The 23042-nt window shown below is 36.7% G+C and overlaps 1 protein-coding gene across 1 annotated transcript in view; it reads right to left on the bottom strand.

The window, feature by feature from the left end:
- Nucleotides 1-1093: 1093 nt before the first annotated feature.
- The window catches only part of WDR70 (WD repeat domain 70), a 214126-nt gene continuing 192177 nt past the window's right edge, over nt 1094-23042 (bottom strand). The window contains exons 16-18 of the mRNA XM_045566608.1: nt 21731-21847; nt 19643-19805; nt 1094-1282 (exon numbers count right to left, since the gene is read on the bottom strand). Of these exons, the coding sequence (XP_045422564.1) occupies nt 1195-1282; nt 19643-19805; nt 21731-21847 (368 nt within the window). The 3' untranslated portion in view covers nt 1094-1194. The remainder of the gene's footprint in view (nt 1283-19642; nt 19806-21730; nt 21848-23042) is intronic.

The raw sequence follows: 23042 nt of genomic DNA, 5'->3' as shown, positions 1-23042 counted from the left end.
GACAAGAGAGCTGTGTGAGCGCAAGTGGTTAAAAAAGATTTTTTGGGAAGCAGGAGGGGGTATGTGAAGCCTGTGGAACCAGGAGCTTGCTGACATACTTTTTGGATCTTCATTCACTTTTATAATTATTGAATTCGCTAGAACAAATGAGAGCAGGAGGGCAAAAGGCAAGTGCTAAAAAACCTGAATTGTCTAGATGGGACTATTTCAAATGTAAAAACTACCCCATGTCTATGTGAAACCAAGCCACAGAATTTTATTCTACTGACTCTGTATTATTTTGGACAAACTGCCAACTTTTGTTTTAGTTTTCTAGTCACAAAAGCACAAGGATTTTTAAGAATGATTTTTAATGACTTCTACTTAGCCCTTACATTTACAAAACATTTCTATATTTTTCTAACTTAATTCAGATAAAAAGTAAATCTCATTAGCCCTACTTTAAAATAGCAAATATTTAGTGTGTATTTACTGAGTGCCAGGTACTGTACTAAAGGCTCCATGAGGTGTGTCCCATTTAATCCTTCCAACAAACCTACAAACTAGGTACACTGTCATCTGAGGCTAGAAGAGAGAAGTTTAATAACTCTCCCAAGGTGACTCAGAAGTAAAGAGTAAAGCCAGGACTCGAATCCACATTGGTCTGACTTCAAAGCTCGTTCTCCTAACGCCTAACCACGAATTCTGCTGTTGAAGGATAATCAGATACATGTTCTTTCCTAGTATGGCAATGCTTTTGGTTTGAACTCAGTCTAATTATTTACAGTCATGTAAACAGCTGTTGTGAAACTATACAGAATATTAAACTTTTTGATCTCTATTTCTTTATTATGTTCCCAGAACTGCTCAAGACAGATATATATCTCAATGTACATCTTCCCCTCTAAGGTTATGAGAATCTGTACAAGACCAATAATTGTGGAATACATTCAAGTTTCCAAATACCTAAATCACTTGGTAATAGGCTAAGAATCTGTTTCTCATTTACTTGTAATACAGTTTAATAATTGTAGATAAGAAAATGTAAGCACAATTTTAGTGAAGAGTAGCTACCAATCTTTTGAATGGTGTGATAATGCAATGGGCAAATCTGTTCATAAAAACGTATTTTTTATTCCATAAGCATAAAAAAAAAAAAAAAAATCCTGTCCCATGTCCCTCCCCCTCACGCAAACAGCTCCCAAATGAGATTCTTCAAATTTTACGTTTTTTCCATTCTGGCTCATTCTTTGCATCTTCATCATCAGATTCAACTTGGGCAAACATGGTTTTGGGCTGAGTCCTAAAACAAAAGTTAAATAAGACGAGGAAAAATTTAGTCAGCAAGTGTTTATTATATTAGACTGTGCTTTTTTCACCAAGTGGGAGCAAATGTGGAGAACAAATTACATCTCAATTATTCAACATAAATCGTTAAACTTCTGGCAAAGAAAAGAATAGTGGAAATTTAATTACGTTCAGGAAAAGAGCCAAAGATTCTTTTAAAGGTTTTCGCTCTGTGGCAGACTGTGTACACTGTCCTTTCCTTAAATAAAATGAAGACACATCAAATTCAGTGGAACCTCACACATCATAACCACCCTCCACCTCAAATTCAGGCTAACTGGAACCGTTTGGAAGGACAAACCATTGCCAAGCAAGAATCTACATGATCGCTGCGCACAGCTCTCTGCGTTGTTCCCAGACTTAAGCAGTCCACATACATGTGATTATGGTGCACACAAATAGGAGAATTTGAGTTAGTAGTTTTCCTTTCTAATGAATTTGAGCCAGCAAAATTAAAAAACAAAACAAACAAATGAATACCCCTTACACCCCCACACTTGGGTCAAGGCATAGAAAAGCCAAGTATTTTAGGATATGTCGTTGCACTGGCTATAATACTGCCATACAGTGTCACTGCTGAAATATTGCCACACAGGACATCAAGCAATCTTTGCATGACGACCTCCTGTGCTTTGTAAACACCGTGGTTCCATGCCATTCCTTTTTATACCATTCACACAGGAAATAATCCAAGAAAATGTCACATGGTTATAATGTATGCTCTTTTTTGTTATGCTACTGCTGAATTCCTTTTTAAAAAAAATAGCTGTATCATATTATAAAGAAACATTAAAGCATAATATCTGAAGATTATATATTTTGGCTTATATCTTCATTTACAGTTCAATTCATTATGTCAAGGTAATTCCAGAGTGATAAGAACAATAACTCCTTTTATTTGGCAAGCATAAACAGGGTTAAAACTTTATATTACCTCTTGCTGTTTCTTTACTATCTGGAGGAAGAAGTAGAAACCATCCACAACTCATGCTGACATGAGTTACATGCTGGAATTCCTCATGCATAAGTTAATTATCATTCTTGTTTCTCCAGTTACCTAATACAGCTACCTAGAGCCTAAGCTGTCCCCATATACAATCTGGTTGGTTAAACTTGCTGTCACCTCAAGGCACAGTTATGACATTTACATATAGGTCATAGCTCTAACATTTCAAACAGCAGCTACAGATTTTCGTATGATGTGATTTGCTGGATTACTAGAAAGCAGACACTGGTTTTCTAATGTGCTACAACAAGGCAATTGATGCTTGTTACTATATTTCAGATGTTGACCACTTAGGTATGGACAAACCCATACAGGAGCAAATTTATCTGGTGTAAAAAAATTCTTTGAATTAGACGTTTAATTTCTAAGAGGAAAAAAAGGAACATGGTCTTCCAAAAATATCTGGCAATGCTTTATAAGACACTAACTCATCAATGTTATTCGTAGTGAAATTTAAGTACTAAGAGGTTGCAATGCTGCTTTTTCTTGGATATAAAAAAGGAACTTAAATGACAGGTTACAGGAGAAAAACCTAGAGCTTGAGAAGGCTATTTCATTTAAGGGTTACTTTTTTATATTCCATCTACTTCCAAGAGCATTTGTAGCAGGGTGGTGGCTAACATTAAAGGGCACAGAATCAACAGAACTATTTAACGACAGGTAGAATGATAGTAATGATTATGAAGAAGCATTTGGGAGTGTTTTGGTGGGATGAAAATGTTCTATCATCTTGATTGAGGTGGTAAGTACACAGGTACAAGCATTCGTCAAAATGTGAAATGGGTGCATTTTATTGTATGTAAATTGTATCTCAGTAAAGTTGATTTGTAAAGAAAATCAAAACATAACAAATGAAATGATCAAGAACCAAGGAATGAAAGAAAGGGCACGTAACTGAACATAAAATTTAGCCCTGAATTTCCCAGCAGCCAAAGCAAAAGAAAACAAAAAGGACAAACAATTAGTTTTTCAAAGGAGGTATCTTTTTGTCTAGCATTGAACTCAGTGAATTCATTGAGTAAATGTGTATATCAGGGTCACTCAGGCTGTCACTTTCAATCACCACACCACAACAATTTCCTTTGTCTTTACCAGGAATTTAAATTTAGGGAATATCAAGTTGTCTCGAAGATGGAAGATATAAATATCATACTCTTTTTTGCAAAAATCCATGACATTTATTTTAATTTCCATTTTTGAACTAATCACAATGTTGCCATCAAAATGGCCATACTATGTGTTTGCAATATCAAGTCGTGACACCTAACTTTCAAGTTGCCATGGTCTATTTCCCCAAATTGTCAAAATGAAGGCACAAATCAGTGTCCAAATTTCCTCAGAAATTTTCTCAATGCTTATTTACCACTTGTTCTTTATTCTGTTGGCTAATTAGGGAATAACTGAGTGAAAGAACTAGGTTCCTATCAACACATGGTGTTGGCAAAGCAATGAATGAAGTTAGACCCTCACCATATACTATGTACAAAAATTGCCTCAAAATGGATCAAAGACCTAACCATAAGAACTAAAACTATAAAACTCTTAGAAGAAAACACAGGCAAAAAGCTTTATATGTTAGATTTAGCAATGATTTGTTGCACATGACACCAAAAACCCAGACAACAAAAGAAAAAAATAGGTAAAATGGACTACATAAAAATTAAAAACTTCTGTGCATCAAAGGACACAATCAATAGAGTGAAAAGGCAACCTAGAGAATGGGAGACAATATCTGTAAATCATATACCTCCCTCATAAGGGATTAATATCCAGAATATATAAGAACTCCTACAACAAAAAACCAAACTCCTCTATTAAAAAATGGGCAAAGAACTTGGATAGACATTTCTCCAAAGATATACAAACAGCCAACGAGCTCATGAAAAGATGCTCAACATCACTATTAGGGAAGTTCAGGCCTAAACTACAATGAGATACCACCTCATACCCACTAGGATGGTACTATCAAAAAAACAGAAAATAGTAAGTGTTGGCCAGGATGTGGAGAAAACTGGAACCCTTGCACACTGTTGGTAGGAATGTAAAATGGTACAGATGCTACAGAAAACAGTACGGTAGTTCTTCAAAAAATTAAAAATAAGATTACTATGTAATCTAGCAATTCCATTTCTGGGTATGTATCCCCAAAACTGAAAGGACAATCTTGAAGAGACATTTGCACACCCATATTTATAGCAGCATCATTCACAACAGTCAAAGGGTGGAAGCAACTCAAGTATCCATTGATAGATGAATGGATAGGCAAAATATGATCTGTACATTATTATTCATCCTGAAAAAGGAAAGAAATTCTGACACACACTGCAACATGGATGAACCTTGAGGACATTATGCTAAGTGAAATAAGCCAGTCACAAAAAGACAAATACTGTATGATTCCATGAGGTACCTAGAGTGATCGAATTCATAGAGATAAAAAGTAGAATGGTATTTGCCAGGGACTGGGTGGAGGGGGAAATGGAGAGTTGTTTAACGGATATAAAGTTTTAGTTTTGTAATATGAAGAGTTCTGGAGATTGGCTGTACAACAATGTGAATATATTTAACACTACTGTATACTTAAAAATGATTAAGATAATAAATTTATCTTATGTATATTCTACCAAAATTAAATACTTTTTAAAAATTATTTTTTAAAAAAGAACCAGGCTCTTGGGCCTCAGAGTAAGGAAGAACAAATCCCCCTCCTGGGACAAAAAGGAGGCACCTTGGAGAGTGCCTTAGCCTCCAACCGAGGGCTGTGCCTAGGGCAGTGCTTCTCAAACTATCTGTGGTGCAGGGCTGTCTTTGTTTTCCAATTTCCAATCCCTTTCAGACAAATATTATATTTCTAGAAAAATACAGTTGAAAGACTACAAAATATAAATCCAAATTTTTATTAGATTCAACAAATAACATCAAATGGCTATAAAATGTCTTAAGTGGGCCAAGTGAGTGGCTCACGCCTGTAATCCCAGCACTTTGGGAGGCTAAGATGGGAGGATCGCTTGGAGCCAGAAGTTCAAGACCAGCCTGGGCAAGATCATGAGATTCCCATCTCTATAAAAAATTTTAAAAATTAGGTGTGGTGGTGCAGGCTTGTAGTCTCAGCTACCTGGGATGCTGAGGCAGGAGGATCCCTTGAGCCTAGGAATTCAAGGTTGCAATGAGATGACTATGCCATTGCACTCCAGCCTGAGCGACGGAGTGAGACCCTGTCTCTTAAAAAAAAAAGTCTTAAGTGTTAACTTTCAATTCCTACATTCACCTTGTCAGAACTGGTTGATGGACCACACTGAGTGGTACCTGTTGAGAACTCCATCCTCCCCTAGCTTGAGAAAGAAAAAGAGAAAAGCAGGGCTTTGAAATAAGTCTGTGGAGTAAGAACTTTTCTTCTTAATAAATTTGCCTTCCTCCAGCTGTAGGAAAATATTTCTCCTATCTGGAAAAGTTGGCCCTGTATGATGCTAGTGAAGACTTGGTGAAGGAATAAAGTTTGGGGTTGCACTCACAGGCCCATCCTTTAAGGAGTTGTCTTTGAATCTTGGGTATAGGCATGAAGAGGCCTCATTCCAATCCATCTTGCTCTCAAAACTAACATTCTTACAGCATAGTTCAGAGCCTTTAATAAGAGCTGTATGTTGTTTGCTGAATAAAGACAGGGTTCTTCAAAAAAGATTATTCAACTTTAGCACATTTGAACATTTCTATCTAGCCTAAGGAACACCAGTGTTTTATAGGAGCACAGTGAGGGAATTATGGCTTTAAACTTGCAGCTATTCTTTTTTTTTTTTATTTTTTTAGCAATTTTTATCTTTGAATTTATTTCCAGCAGTTATTCTTTTAAAAAAGTTTGGAAATCCACATATAAGAAATATTTTAAAAATTCAATTCAGGACTATCTAGGACATTTTAAATGGATTTCTTTAGTCACCACTGTATCAAGACAATGAGGAACAGAGATGATTAGGCAACCTCTAGCAAAGTTAGGAACAGAACAGGAGATTTCTTCCCTGGGGGATGGCCTGATTTGTCCTTGGCATAGAAAACTACTATAAAAATAAATCAACAATGTCAAGCAAAAGTAAAATGACTCATAAAAAAAGATAAAACATTAATGGATTTGAAAACACTTAAAAGCTGGTCCAAAAACTTGCTTTTAAACCCAATAGGAAACAAATAAACGACAATAACAACCAATATACCTTCTAAGGCTCTATAAACATTGTTGATGGCCACAGAAATGGATTTCCTTTTGGGCTGTTTGAAGAAATGGAATTTGTACACTGATTTTAACATAGACTCTGCTGGGTGCTTCCACAAGGAAGAGTAGAACAAACCAAACCAAATGACCACTGAAGACACGGCAGCAACTTACGAAAAATACAAATAAATAAACAAATAATGTGTAAGAAATATATTCCACCAATTCAACAAAGCATATCTATAATATTATCCAACTATTCCTTGTCTTCTATTTAATCAATTCCTCCAGAATTCTATACCTTATTTCTCAAGAGACAAGAAGTCATCAACTCAAGCTTACAGCCTCATGGTAGATTTATCTCCCTTGCCCAAAACAAAACCCTATGAAAGGACTGACTTGAAGGAAAAGGAGGTAAGGGGATCATTTCATTCAGCCACATGGATAGTCACTGTGGGTGCTCAACAGGTTAATGAGGATCCAGTAAGCCTCACTGGAGAACCAGTGAAGTATCTACCTAAATGAAGTCACTTTTATCCACACTATTTCTTTTACTGGTTTATGGCCCAGACTTGCGCGTTTCTAAATGTTAATCTAAAACCTAAACTTACAGAGGGCTGATGTGAAACTTGCATTTTCCAGTTTGATTCACTCATTTGGAGAATAGTAAACATTTTGCACTCGACTACATATGTCAACTTGTTTACCAGAGTTACCAAGAAAAGGAGAGTAGATTAGTATCAACATAATTATTGCTGCCAACCATTAAATAAACAAATCAGAGAAGGGTTATTTTGCTTTAGCTTCAGTAACTCTGCATTTGCTAATAGTTAATATGATTTCATAAAGCAAATAAAAAAGCTTAAGCATATGTCTTTCTTAAATCTATAAATTCTGATTAGCTGATACTTTGTGCTGATTAATTTTACCCTTGTGCAAAAACAGAGAAACAGAAAAAAAACATTTTTTAAGACTATTTGTACAAAGTGAGTCTTTTCCAGCAACTCTGTGCCACAGGAAAATGACAAACCCAACAGACTGAGTTCCACCTTCAGTGTTTCCATCCAGAGGAACTGTGTGTAGAGCAGTAATGAATAAAGATTCCCTTTGCAACCTAAAAGAGCATTTTTGGGCGCACTGGTAAGAGATTCAAAGTATTGGCAGGACTTTCTGACAAACCTGTGCCTTCTACACTCTTTCTCTAGCACTCAGGCCAGAGTGAAGTCATCAAAATGTTTTCAGCTGTGATGGAAAAGTCCACAGGTCAAATTCTTTTTAATTATAGATGTTCTTCTAATATGATTCATTCCAAAAGCATAAAGCAAGCTTCAGGGTAACAGAATCAGTATGAGGGGAAATCACTTGCATTATTTAGTCATCAGTATGTGAGTATAAACCACAAGCTTTTTTGGCTCAGGGCCCATTGTTTATTATGAAGGAAAACCTCAAAGCCAAAGTCAATTATAGCCATGACTTGACAATCTGACACACTTGTTAACCCTGTTAGAAAGAATACGGCCCAAATGAACTCTGACCCAGTCATCAACAATTGCAGAATTATTAAGATTAAATAAAAGCCTTGACCAAAAGATTCCACTTGAAATGATTCCTTCTTTCTGCTGAAGAGCTAATCAAAGATTTTATTTTTTAATAATAGGGACACATTAGATAAGAGGCAACAAGATGTTTCTAGATAAACAATTTTCTATTTTCTTCAGGAAATGAACACATAATATTTTAGAAAATAAATAAACACATCTCAGACTCATAAGTAGGGCATACTGACTCATAATGCTACGTGTGAGAGTTCAAAGACTGTGTGAGGAAGGAGAAAGGGACGAACACGAGACCTATGGAAGTTGTGGAAAGAGGAAAAAAAGAAAGAGAAAGAAAGAACCCTATAAACTCATCATTAGCTACCTTATCACCAAATGGGTAAACAAGTTAGCATGACAAAACCTTTGAAGAACATACAGGCCTGAAACAGCCCAGATATCACCAAAGCCCTCTCTAAGTTCTCATTTATAAAATACATAACTGTGTATCACAATTCCTGTTCAAACACATACATGAAAGCCAGGCATTGGCGTATCCTATTACTTCATGGATAAGGAAAATAACCTCAGTGAAGGTAAGAGACTCACCAGGGGGTGGCAGAGCCAGAACTAAACCCCAGGACTTCTGATTCTTAGTCTAGTATTCCCTCTGCTATGCCTGGCTGGCTCACACAATAATCTTCTCAGCTTTGCTATTACTCAATTTTTCCAATAGCTACTATTAGCTGCTATGTGATGAGAAGCAGCACACTGTAGTAGCTAAAAATCATAGGCCTGACTCTGAAGCCAGAACACCTGCATTCAAATCTCCATTCTGCCACCTGCTACCCATGTGGCTTTGGTCAAATGATAAGCCTCAGTCTCTTCATCTGTAAAATGGAGACAATAATACCACTTACCTTACAGGGCTGCTGCAAGATTAAATGAATAATACATATTAAGTTTTTAAACAAGCCCAACATAGTGTAAGTGCAAAAAAGTATCATTATTATTATATACCTTGCTTTTGGATATCAGGTTTTCTTCACTTCAAATAACAGATGTATTTTCAAAAAGTTATATGTAGAACATATTTGATAAAATAATTTATATATTAAACACAACATATCAGCTTGCTATTTAAAAAAACCTGGGGGAAATTCTTTTGCTATGTAAATAATACTTCTTGACTATTAATTTCTATAATTGAAATAATCTAGTCTGTAAGTTCGAATTTTCTTAAGGGAGAATCATTTGTGGTTTGTTTTACATAATTACTTTTGTATTACTACAAAATAGTAGTGTGCAAAACAGCCACCTGGGGCACTTCTTAAAATGTAGATTCCTAGTCCCAATCCCACAAAGACTAATTGAGTTGGTCGGGACAGAGTCTAGAAATCTGCATTTTTAAGCACCGGCCCCACCATCACCACCCCCGCCCCCCATCCCCGCCCCCAAACACATACGCAACTCTGATGCAGGCAGTGCACAAAACCATGCTGAGAAACATTGGCCTCTGCATAGGAATATGGTGGACAGTGACAATTAGTCACCTAAATATAACTCAGGAAAAAAGATATTTTTCTCTCTGTGTATTTGTATCACTTCCTGACACAAATAATATATGAACAACCTTCACTTGCTCACAGAGTGACCTCTTTAAATATTGCCTACTAACTCAACATGACTTAAATGAATCCTTTATAGGTGGGAATGATATTCTAATACATACACACACATATTCACATATCCAGTATCAGACAAGACATGCACACTGAAAATGAAATTGACTGAGCCAGCAATAATGGCAGCTTATCTGGCAAGAAAAGTGACCACGGCTGACAGAGCTGTCAGGCTGGCAGGCTGCTGGCCAGAGTCCAGGCTCCCACACACATCTATCCCTGTCTGATGTGTAAGCTAATAGCATTCTGGATCTACATCCTGCCCACTCCCTAACCAGCTCCTTTCCTCTCCCTCCAGCAGCATCTTTTAACAAGAAACTGTAACTGAATCTGCCCATGTGTGGCTGAACAAGAGTCCTCTGTGATCCTGCTGTGTTCGAAAATTTTCATGGCTATTATACTGCTAGTGCCAGAAATGAAACTTAAATACTCAATTGAAAAATGTAAAGTGTTCAAAGACTCTTTCTTCATTATCATCACTGGAGAATACAGGTGTGTATATGTTATGTGCAGGCAGGTAGATTTGTGGAACGTCCGCATTTTTCTGTGATAAAGCCAGATACAGTAAATAAATCTTCATTTCATCACTGGCAGAAGTCAACTGCAGTGAAGAAAAACAACCAGACACACACTCTCAATTACAGTGACCTTTATGAAAAGATCCTTTTAAATATTAGCTTCCTTTCAAACACTTTGCCACTTGGCAGTAAATAGTATACTCTAGCAGGTGAACACGGGAGAAATAGCACTGTGATCCTGGCTAACAAATTACATGCCACGGAGAGATGGTGCCCTGAACTTAGTTAGTATGCAATAAATGCAAGGTGACGAAATTGGGTGGAAAAAAAGAGATGAGAGAAAAATGCAGCAGCAGAAAGGTATATATTAAGAGAGAGCCCAGTCCTCTGGAAAGCTCATCAGGTTAAGGATCATGAGAACTGAAGACTACTTTTAGTTTCAGTCACTGTTAACAGCAAATCTCAAAGCTGCAGTGTCCTCACAAGTAAGGTAAGGATATGACAGTATCTGTTCTACCCACCTTGCAGAGCTACTATTAAGCTAGGACATCACTCAATTGTAAATACAATGAATCACCTATAGTACAGAAAAATATCTGTAGGTAATGGCCACCAATGAACAAAAACATTTTTGGCTTCAATTAACTCTATTTGAAGAAAGTTGAAAATGTGGATGAATAACTGTCCCCCAAAATATTAATTATCAAGCATCCTCAAGTCAGAAAATTCAAATAGACTATTTGCCAGGAGGGGATTGGAAAGAGAGAGATAAATTAAGGAATTCCTACCCACCCTCCACTCCACAAAAACACCAGGCTTTGACAGTTTTACAGGTGGATTCTATCAAATATTTACAAAATAGATAAGTTTAATGGTATTAAAACAGTTTGAGAGTATATATAGAAAAGAAAAACATGCAGAATTTTTAGGAAGCCAGCCTAACACCTGACAAAGAATAAACCACAACCACATGAGGCTCATATCAATGATGTCAGGATGGTTCAGTAGTAGGAAATCTAGTAATATAGTTCATCATATTCATAGATCAAAGTAGAAAAATCACATTATGATCACTTCCATAGGGATACAGGAATTTGATAAAGGCCTCTGTTTTCCCTGCATGGGACCCTCTTCCCCTGGGTATCTGCATGGCTCACTCCCTCATTTCACTCAGGTCAAAAACCATTTTGGTAGAGGTTCTACCCTGGACACCATATCTAAAACAGCACCCTATTCTCCTCCCAGTTACTCTACGCTCTCCTTATCCATATTTTAGTTTTCTTAGCACTGCTACCATCTAATATTTATGGATTTATTTATTGTCTGCTATTCAAATATAAGCATATCCTCACATCCTAGAATAGCACCTGACACACAGTAGGTGTTCAGTAAATCACTGGTGAACTAATAAACAAAATAGAGAGCAATGGACTCTTCCTTAACATCTTGTATGTGTTTTTTAAAAGTTATGTTTTATGGGGAAATGCCATTAGATTGAATAATATGAAATTGCTGATACTTGACTTTTTTTCACCTACAAAACGGGAAATTTCATATGGTTTAATGTAATAGAATCACTCCTGTTAAAGTTCAAATTGAGAAAAGGATGTGCACTATCATTGATATTACTTAATATTGTTCTGGCAGTAGTCAATGCAATTAGATAAGAAAAAGAAATAGCAACTATAAAAATTGGAAAGAAGTAGGTAAAACTATTTGCATATGATATAATTTTATACCTGTAAACTCCAACCAAACTAACTGGATAAAAAATTATTTAAAACCATAGGAAAATACAATAAGTAACTAGAAACAAAATTTATATATATACATAATACACATATATGTAGCCACATAGTGTTTCCACATACAAAGGAGTTATACATTGAGTGTAAGAAAAGTTCCTTTTTACAACAGAAAAAGATAAAATAAGTAGGAATAAACTTAAAAGAAAATGTGAAATATCTACATCAAGAAAACTTCAAAATTCTACTGAGGGATACAGTGATGTGACTAAATAGAAAGATAAACTCTGTTCTTAGTTTGAAGGAATCAATATTGTAAAATTCTATCTATTTAAATTAATACATACATGTAATTCAATTCCACTAAAAAACCATCATTAATTTTGGGGGGGTTATTAAATAATTTAGAGAGTAAAGTTATGGAGACCTGCAAGAATTAGATTGAAAAATTCTGATAAAAACAATGAGAGTAGGCAGATCCACAATAATGAAAACTGGTACTGACACTTGAACAGACAGACCAATTAACAGAACAAAGAGGCCAGAAATTGATTAAAATTCATATGTAAGGACATTGTGTATAGTAATAAAGGTGTCATTTCAATTTATTGAGGAAAATTAGATTATCTAATAAAAAGTGTTATAGCAACTGGCTAACCAATTGGAAAAAATCAAACTGAAGCTCTACTATGGTAGGCTGAAAAATGGTCCCCTCAAAGGTATCAACCTTAAATCCCTGGAAGCTGTGAATGTTACCTTATTTGGAAAAAGGAGCAATATCTTGAGATAAGGCAATAATCCTGGATTATCTTGGGTAGGCCCTAAATGTCATTACAAGTATCCTTATAAGAGAGAAAAGGAGAAGACCAATACAAAGGAGAAGGCAATGTGAGGACTGGGCAAAGATTAGAGTGATGTGTCTATAAGCCAAGGAACCAGGTAACCTCTAGGAGCCAGAAGATATACGGAACAGAATTTCTCCTACAGCCTCTGTAGAAATTACAGTCCTGCCAATACCTTGATTTCCAACTACTGGCCTCCAGAACTGTAAGAAAATCAGTTTCTGGTTTTTAGGACACCACATTTGTGGTAATTAATACACCTACTTCATTCTTTTCACTAAAATAATGCCACGTGAATCAAAGGTTTAACTCTAGAAAATGAAACCATAAAAGTATTAAATAGAAATATGGAAGAATTTAAAAAATAATCTTATGTGATAGATACCTTCCTAACTAAAACCCAAAAAAGCCCCAAAAGAAAAAATTTCTAAATCTGACTACCTTAAAATAAATTTTTTACCTAGGAAAAATGCCATAAACAAAGTAAAACAAAAAATGACTGGGAGAAATATCTGCAATACATGACATACCTTCTTAATATAAAGAACTCTTATAAATCAATAAGAGAAAGACCAATCAACCAATAGACAAATGGGCAAAAGACACAAATAGAATGTTCACAGGAAAAAGAGCTTTTAATGTATAAAGATGCTCAAAAATTATAAAAATTAGGTGAGAACTACAAATTAAAAATTTTCACCTATTAGACTGACAAAGATAAAAATTAATATGCTCTCTTAGTAAGGATGAGGGAAAAGAGGCATTGACACATTGGACAAGTTGTTTAAAAATTCTATTTGGAGAAAAATTTGGCACTATCTAAACAAATTTAAAATGCAAATACCCTTTGATTTAGCAATTCTATTTCTAGAAGTTTTGCACATATGGGGAAATATGTACGTCCAAAGATATTAATTTCAGTATTGTTTATGAAAGTAAAAGACTGAAAACAATGTAACTGTTCTCTAAGAGGGTATTGTTTTAGAAAAGCATAACATACCCCTACATAAAGTATAAAGGAAAACTACAAAACAATGATGAAAGAAATTATAGATGAACCAAACAAATGGAAAAACATCCCATGCTCATGGATCAGAAGAATCAATATCACTAAAATGACTCTACCGCCCAAAGCAATCTATGGATTCACTGTAATCAGTCCTGTCAAAATACCAACATCATTTTTCACAAAATTAGAAAAAATAATTCTATAATTACCATGGAACCACAAAAGGAGTCAAATAGCTAAAGTAATCCTAAGCAAAAAGAACAAAGCTGGAAGCATGACAACATTACCTGACTCTAAAATTACACCACAAGGTGATAGTAACTAAACAGCATGGTACTGGTGTAAAAGTAGACACATGGACCAATGGAACAGAATAGAGACTCTAGAATAAAGTCAAATACCTACAGCTAACTGATCTTTGAGAAAGTCAGCAAAAACATACACAGGGGAAAGAACACCCTCTTCAATAAATAGTGATGGGAAAATTAGATTGCAGAAGAATGAAAACTAGACCACAATCTCTCACCATATACAAACATTAACTCAAGATAGATTATAAGAACCTGTGGCGGTTGTTATCTCTAAGCAGTAGAAAGAGCTGGAGATTAAGTGACAGGGAGGCTTTCAGATTTTCATTGTAACCCTTTAGTACTATGGGAATTTTTTAAAAAATTGTATGTACTATTTAAAAACTCAGACATGAAAATTACATGCTAAATTAAAGTTAATCCTTTATCAAAATAATTAGTTGTCCGAACAATAACCTGGAAATTCTAAGGCAAGGTTCCTGACCTGGGTTCCAGCAATGACTTGCTATCCAGTTTCTAAAAGTAATCTTCTCAGTGTTTCTTTTTCTTCAATGGTAAGTTAGGTCTTTGACACTTTCCTCTGAATTATGTATTGCTAGTATCAACCAGTAATCAGAAAACAGTATTATTTCAATATTTTTGAAGGCATCCTCAATGACTTATTTTGTGTGTAAACACATACACACATATTTGAAGGAGTTAGCCAACAAAATGATGCTCACCATGTTTAGCAAATTTTAAACTACTGCTCTCTTTTCTCTTCTCAACTAATCTTTGGTATGTTTCTAATACGAAAGGTTTTACAAGGTTTCTGAAGTATAAAAAACTCCTAATAATAATGGAAAATACTTCATTAAAAATAGAAGTGTCAACATAGGCATAATCTATAAGTTTATCTGACTGCCAATGATGTACTGACATATATTAACTTATACACACATAAATTCTATATAAATGAAGGCTAAAGGCATACTATTTAGCTGGCCAGCCTTGAAATGGCCCTTTTAGCTGTTGTAACATTATCTAACTCATTGTTCAGATATGTTCCATCTGTATTGTTTCGTTATTAATACACATTGTGAACCACCCTTGCCATTACACAGTAAAGCCTGCTCTGCTACAATATATACAGCAGAGGATGCAGTGCCTCCCCCCCACCCCCGCCACCCCAAATACCCTCAAATACCTTTAGCATTTTTGGACAGTGTGCTTTCTGCAGCACCTATCTCCAAAGCCCTGGAGAGCTGGCAGTGCCTAGAAATGTCTTCCCCTACCCCATCTCCAGCCATCACCAATGGCTAACAAATAAGGGAGTAAAAGTACTCCCTTATAGCTTCCATGCCCCTGACCAGGACAACTCTGACCACAGTCTTCAGGGTTACCCTGCAGGACTGAGCCAAAGTCCCTGGGACTTGGCTTGACACTATACCCTTGCTTGGATTCGTTACACTTTTCTACTCTCCTACTGGTTTTCTCTGGGAACATATCCTAACAAATCACCTTTACATGAAGCTTTATCTGAGGGTCTGCTTCTAAGGAGCCCAAGGTAAGACAATGTATTTTTTATTTTATTTTATGAAAAGTAGCTCCTAATGATCAGCAGATAGGGGACTGATATCAGTACAACATGTAGGCTGAGTGGTTCATAAGAGATTTTTTCCAACATATGAATGTTTTAAAAAGTAATCAGGGTCCAGTTTCCTCATAATTAAAGAGAAAACTTTAGTAATACATAAAGACATCAAGAAAAAAGCTGAATATACCTCTAACAATACAAAAATACATGTGTATAAGTTTATTTACTGTAGTATTGTTAGTAATTACAAAATATTGGAAACAACCTAATATCTGCACATAAGAGAATGGATGAATAAACTGTGACACATTCGCACAATGAAGTACTAAGGAACTGTGAAAAAGAATGAGAATGGCTGTATGAAGTGATGTAGGATGATTTCTAGGGCATATTGTTATGTGGGGAAGAAAACACAAAGCCCAAAAGACTATTCACATCAATTCATACAGCTAAATATATATATATTTTTATTAATCATACCCCAGTAAAGATTGGGAATAAAACAGAGTCCTAAACTGATAAATTCAAATTTTAAAAATGGCATAACAAAAAAGTAGTTGACATAACGTATTTAAAAATACTACTCTCAAAGTTAAATTTCATACTAAAATGTTAATGAAGAAACATTTAGATAACAAACTACTTTGTAGATAATCACAGATTAGAAACTATTTTGTGATAAAAGCTGGATTTGGATAATACTATTATATTAGAAAATAATGATATTTTACTTTGTATGTGTTCATATGATGTAATTATACCTCACTATAGATTTTCTTTTATTTATTTATTTTTTATTTTTTTTACTTTTTTTGAGTCAGAGTCTCACTCTGTCGCCCGGCTAGAGTGCCATGGCGTCAGCCTAGCTCACAGCAACCTCAAACTCCTGGGCTCAAGTGATCCTACTGCCTCAGCCTCCCAAGTAGCTGGGAGTACAGGCTTGCGCCACCATGCCCGGCTAATTTTTTCTCTATATTTTTAGTTGTCCAGCTAATTTCTTTCTATTTTTTTAGTAGAGATGGGGTCTCACTCTTGCTCAGGCTGGTCTCGAACTCCTGAGCTCAAACGATCTACCCACCTTGGCCTTCCAAGTGCTAGGATTACAGGCGTGAACCACCATGCCCGGCCCTCACTATAGATTTTCAAATAGAACTTAGACAAAAAATAGAAGAAAACAGAGTATTTAGACTCTGCTACCCTTCATGTAAGAAATATGGGGATATAAGAAAATATATATCTGAGGCCGGGCGTGGTGGCTCACGCCTGTAATCCTAGCACTCTGGGAGGCCGAGGCGGGTGGATCGCTCGAGGTCAGGAGTTCGAGGGCAGCCTGAGCAAGAGCGAGACGCCATCTCTACTAAAAATAGAAAGAAATTATTTGGATGGCTAAAAAATATATATAGAAAAAATTAGCCGGGCATGGTGGTGCATGCCTGTAGTCCCAGCTACTCAGGAGGCTTAGGCAGTAGGATCGCTTAAGCCCAGGAGTTTGAGGTTGCTGTGAGCTAGGCTGATGCCACGGCACTCTAGCCCAGGCAACAGAGTGAGACTCTGTCTCAAAAAAAAAAAAAAGAAAATACATATCTGCACATTTGAACAAAAGAAAAACCAGGCACTAAAGAGACCGGTTAGCTGTAGGGGGTGGTGGGCAAGGGGGACTGGGAATGGGAATGGGGAACATGAACTAAGAGGATGAGACACCTCTCCTAGTGTACCTCTTCTAAAGCTCTGACTTCTGGCACCACAGTAATATTTCACGTACCCCTAAAAATAAACAGAATGTGGGAGAAACCTAAAAAAGGAATATAAACACTAACATATAAACCGAAGTGCATTTCGACTGAATAACACAGCCATATTGACTGAGGTGGTGAAGAAAAGATTTAATCTAAGTAACTTTGGAAAAGTTACTTTTACAGTATCTTGACTAGATACTGTAAGGCTAAAGACAAAAAGGACTGTACACAAATGCTGTAATCTAGATAGGAAAAGTGTTTCTTACGTGGATACGGGTTAACAATTCTGAAACTATGTGTACACTAGAATTGAACAATTACAAGCTGTGTTTCTCACTAATGGAGAAAGAAGTTACAAATATGGAAGAGAGGAAAGCCAAGTGAACCCTGTGGTATAGGACTGAAGTCAGAAGCATCAATTTAAACTCATGGTTCTTAAAATATAAATACAGATTGGTATATTCAGAAATACAGATGTGTGCATATGAGCAGGTTAGTGTGCATACGTATGCCTCCTAGCTTTGTCAGCAGAGAGGCCCTAGAAGCAATGGCACTCTAGTAGCAATGAGCACATCCAGGACATAGCCCTGGGCTTCTAAATACTATCCTCCAGCAAAAGGAATCAGATCTTTGGAGAAGTGGTAGATTCCAGGATGGGGACAAAGAAAAACAAAGATGAGCCTAGAACATCTTGTAGTGCCAAAAAGTAAGTAAGTGCTCAAAAAAATATATAGGGGCTTGTTGAAAGATGACAGGAGCCATTCTGAAGGAGCTTCTATTGGCCAAAGCTAGAGATGGTATTGAATTTAAACTCATAGAATCAAGTAAATATTTTAGAGACCATGCCAATATAAAAAAATTGAAAAATAAATAAATGTGAGAGAAGGGATAACTCTTCCTTTAGGTAAAATTCCAATTAGTAGACATAGAAGAAAAGAGGGAAACAGAAAATCACTGTTAGGCAAACGCCACAGGAATAACTGTCATAGGCAAATCCATTCATGGATGATAAAATTAGATAGCAAAAGTTTGAGAAGAAACAGGATGCGCATAGTCTTAAAATATCATCCCCTCCCCTCCAAACTTATCAACTCAAAAGGAATGACAGCAACTTTACAGTGGAGAAATTTGGCAGACATCACTTTAACAAAGTGACCAAAATTAGCATCACCAGTAATAAGACATGTTAACATTGTGAAGACCTTGATATGACGCACCGAGAAGGACACAACACTTCTGTGTTATTTTTGCCAAACATCCATGGCTTCATTCCAAATATGAGAAAATATCAAGCAAACCCAAACTGAGAGAAAGTCTACAAAATAACTGACCAGTATTCATTAAAAGCATCAGGGTCATGAAAGATAAGAAAAACTGTTATGATTGGAGGAGACTAAGGCAAAATAACAACTACATGCATTGTGAGATCCTGGAACAGAGAAAGGAAGAACTGGTGAACAAGTTAAGGTCTGTAGCTTAGTTAACAGTATTGTACAGTGCTAGTTTCATGGTTATGTAAGGTACTAACATCAGGAGGAAGTTGGGTGAAGAGTATATTTATACTCCCTGTACTATTTTTGCAACTTTTCTGTAAGTCTAAAATTAATTCAAATAAAAAGTTTAAAAATTTAAAAACTGAAAATTCTACAATAGTACCTTTCTTTAGTGTAAAATGTAGCTGGTTTAGTGGCTTTAAGGATCACCACATGTTCTCCCATGTCACACTATCTTAGGGAATCTGAGCAGGCAGGATCTATTCTGCAGTGTTACTTACATATACAGCTCTATTAATATCCGAACTACCAAAACTACTCCCCTTCATTTGATTTTAATCCTCCTCAACCAAGATAATGCACATCAGTAGTGATTTGTTTGTTTGTTTGTTTGTTTTAATCATAGGCAGGAAGGGATTCACGTAATGGTTTATACTAGGCTATAACTCTGATGGAACTGGCTTAGTTTTAAAAATCACTATTTTAGAGTCTTACGATATAAACAAATGCCTAGGTTTCAAGGCTATGAGTGCCCAGCCTATTTTTCATGCTCAAGTATGAAAGAAGAAATGGAGAAGTTAGAACCCCAAAACACCACTGCTATGTCCTTCCCGATTCATTACACATAACGGTTTTTCTATTTTAAAAAGCTATGTTCTTACTTGGAATATGCTGGAGAAACCCAGTATGGATTGTCTTCTGCTGCTTTGGCATGACGCAAAATGGCTTCCCGGGGGTTACTGTCATCAGTCTTGTCCAAAGCAATGTTCTTCACAATGTAGGATGACAGAGTGCCCCCATGGGTTCCAACTCGGCCACCACGACCTATTTCAAAAGAAAAAAAAAAAATCAAATTAGAAACTGAACACAAGGCATACTGTGTACACTGTACTTATTTGAGCACAAACTGCAAGAGTTTTTGAGTACCTTCCTATCAGCTTTCATTTATGATAATCAGAACCAAAGTAAGAGACCACCAAACCTCAACTTCCCCATAACATTTTTAAATAGGTAGAGACTTTTTTTATTGTTATGTCCCATTTGCTTAATTTATAGAATGATACCAATATAGAAACAAATTACAAATAATTTGCTATGTATTAATACATGCCTTAAAAAAACTCTTCCAGCATGAACATTTGAAATTCAATTAATGAAAATAACCAATACCATTAGATGCTATTTTAGTTTTAAACAAACATATCTTAGGGCTTGCCATCTTGCAAGTACCTTATAGGTACTTTGCTGGATATTATGAATGAAAATAAACATGTTGAACACACTGATTCATATTACTTTACTGTACTATAATTGCCCTGGTATACAGGAAGTGCCTTAAGGGCAGGGGTTTGTTCCTGCTGGCTCTCTAGCAGTTAGAATGGTGCGTGGTACTGAAAAAAAAAGTATGACTTTTTAGGATGATAAAATAAACACATGAAAAGCCAAATAACACTACACAATTAATTTCCCAAATCAAGTTAAGAAGAAACTAAATACAGCAGGAAATAATTAACTGCCAGAGAATTTGTGTGGCCAGTAACTATTATAGCACTTAGAGGAAGAACATACAACTTCAGGCCGAAGTGGTTGAGCAGGTCTTTATGAACAAGAGATGGATTCAATTTGGGAAAGCTCAGAAGGTAGAGAAGGTTACATCCAATGAGCAGAATGGGTTAAGTACAAAAATGCAGAAAGAATCCAGGGGGTATTTGGGGACAGGAGTGAATCAGCAGTCATATCAGAAGGTCAGAGTAGAAGACAAGTGAGGTGTAAAGCTACAAAGGTAGGTTAGTGTCAGATTGTAAAGAATCTTGAATCTCTGAAAATATAATTGGACAGTGGGAAGCTCTGTGAAGGTTCTGGGGCAGTAGGAACGTGAAAGCTAGAGGAGTTAGAGATGAAAGCTGTGTGTAAGATGAATGGAGGTGGGGTGGGGGAGGAGTGACTTGAGATAAGGTGCTGAGTTAGAAGAGTTCACAATAATTCAAGCAAGAACATTATTTAGGAACTTTGATTAGGACAGTGGCAGAGAAAATGGAAAAAAAAATAATTGAGATCAATATGCGAGATGTTTTCAGTGCTGAAAGGGCAGGCCAAATATATGCAGGTCCAAAACTCAGGCTCAGATGAATGAACAAGTCCAAAACTAAGGCTTGGGAGCCTAGGACAAAGGGAAACCACACAGGTGAAAACAGAAACAGGTATGTGCTGTACTATAGCCAGTGTTGCCTTCTTTTCTTCTGGTACCTATTTCTTAAAAACTCTAAGGACTTTTATTCATTTTATTCTAGTGATAATGGGCAGCTCCATTTTATTAACACAAAATTAAATGGATGGCAACTTTCTGCCTTGTGTGAAACCTAATCCAGCCAGGATTCTGGTCAAAGTGCCCAGTGTTATATATTAAGCCAATACTGAGAGCAGTGGTTTTAACACTGGGTTCCAAGGAGCCCCGGAGGGCCACTGAGGTCACCTACAAGGGCTCAAGTTGGAGACTCAGCAGAAAGAGCTCCAGGCTTCCTCCCTACTTCAGCACAGCAGCTACATTTTTATCAGTTTTATACACTGGGGTTCTGCATCAGATCTTTAAAGTTCTGTGGCTAAAAAAGAAAACTATGAAAACCACTATCTAGTAAAATGTCTCTGAAGACAAAGAAGCATCCAGGTCCAGAAGATCCTCCCAGTTCTGTATCAATTACCCGATCCTGCTCCTCAACCCCCTTTGCAGGCATTAGCTAGATCACAGTCACCTGGGCCTGCTACAGGAGGTTCGGGTTTGTGCGACTTCAGGGGATCCAGCCTGTCCTTCTCCAGCTGTTTCCTTGTACTCCGTTGGCGGGGCTCACGGAACATAGGCAAGGCATGAGCTGCAAGAAGTAACATTTGAAAAATTTCATTATAATAATAACACTTCCATCCAAAAACATAGCTAAAGCATGACTAACTGAAAGATGAAATGGAAGTCATAATGACAGCCTTCATCTAATAATAAAAGACAGTCTTACTGTAACCAATTAGCCTATTTTGTTTGAGACCAGATTCATTGTTCACCTCTCCTGGCAGCTAATGGCACTCAGGAAATACTGTCAGATACTGTCACGGAAACATTGGTAAGGAGCCCCATCTCCCAGACCACGAGTAGCGTTAAAACTTAATTTCTGGGCTGGGCGCGGTGGCTCACGTCTGTAATCCTAGCCCTCTGGGAGGCTGAGGCAGGTGGATCGCTCAAGGTCAGGAATTCGAGACCAGCCTGGGCGAGACCCCGTCTCTATTAAAAATAGAAATAAATTATCTGGACAACTAAAAATGTATATAGAAAAAAAAAAATTAGCCGGGCATGGTGGCGCATGCCTGTAGTCCCAGCTACTCGGGAGGCTGAGGCAGGAGGATCGCTTAAGCCCAGGAGTTTGAGGTTGCTGTGAGCTAGGCTGATGCCACGGCACTCACTCTAGCCCGGGCAACAAAGTGAGACTCTGTCTCAAAAAACAAACAAACAAAAAAACTTAATTTCTGTGGTTTTGAAAAGAAACTCTTATTGGGACTGCCTCTTATTTTTTCTTTCAGGACCCAAATGTGAACAATGCCAGCAGCTTGCTGTCAGCCCTGAAGTTTCCTCAGATGCCTCATAAACACTGGAATCACTTCACACGTTTCTGAAATGTGACCACCTCTCAGAAGGAGTTGACAACACTGAGTAACCGGAATAGAGAAGCACTTGTCCCACTGAAACTGGGATAAAGGTTGCCTTGCATACAAGCGGTGACTACATCTCCTGGCATGGGGACTTGATGGGGCCTTGTCCCTCCTTCTACATGGTGGACAAAACGAGAGAATCAAACCCAGAGTGACATTTGTTCCACTGCTGTTGTCTTTTACTCAGTGTCAAAATCAAATTTCAGAGTATAAAAGAGTATACAAATTTATAAGGGAAACAGTATAATATTCTGGGCGTGAAGGAAAAGGGTAAAGTATTAAATAACTATCTTTTCCTTGCCCCAAAAAGTACCAGCATAATTTCTTTCAACCATTACATGCAGATTAAAACCTCTTTTAAAAGGGAAA

This window comes from Lemur catta, chromosome 12, assembly GCF_020740605.2.
Source record: "Lemur catta isolate mLemCat1 chromosome 12, mLemCat1.pri, whole genome shotgun sequence".
Classification (NCBI taxonomy): Eukaryota; Metazoa; Chordata; class Mammalia; order Primates; family Lemuridae; genus Lemur; species Lemur catta.
The sequence above is the reverse complement of the archived record's forward strand: the minus strand, read 5'-3'. Positions and strand labels throughout refer to the sequence as shown.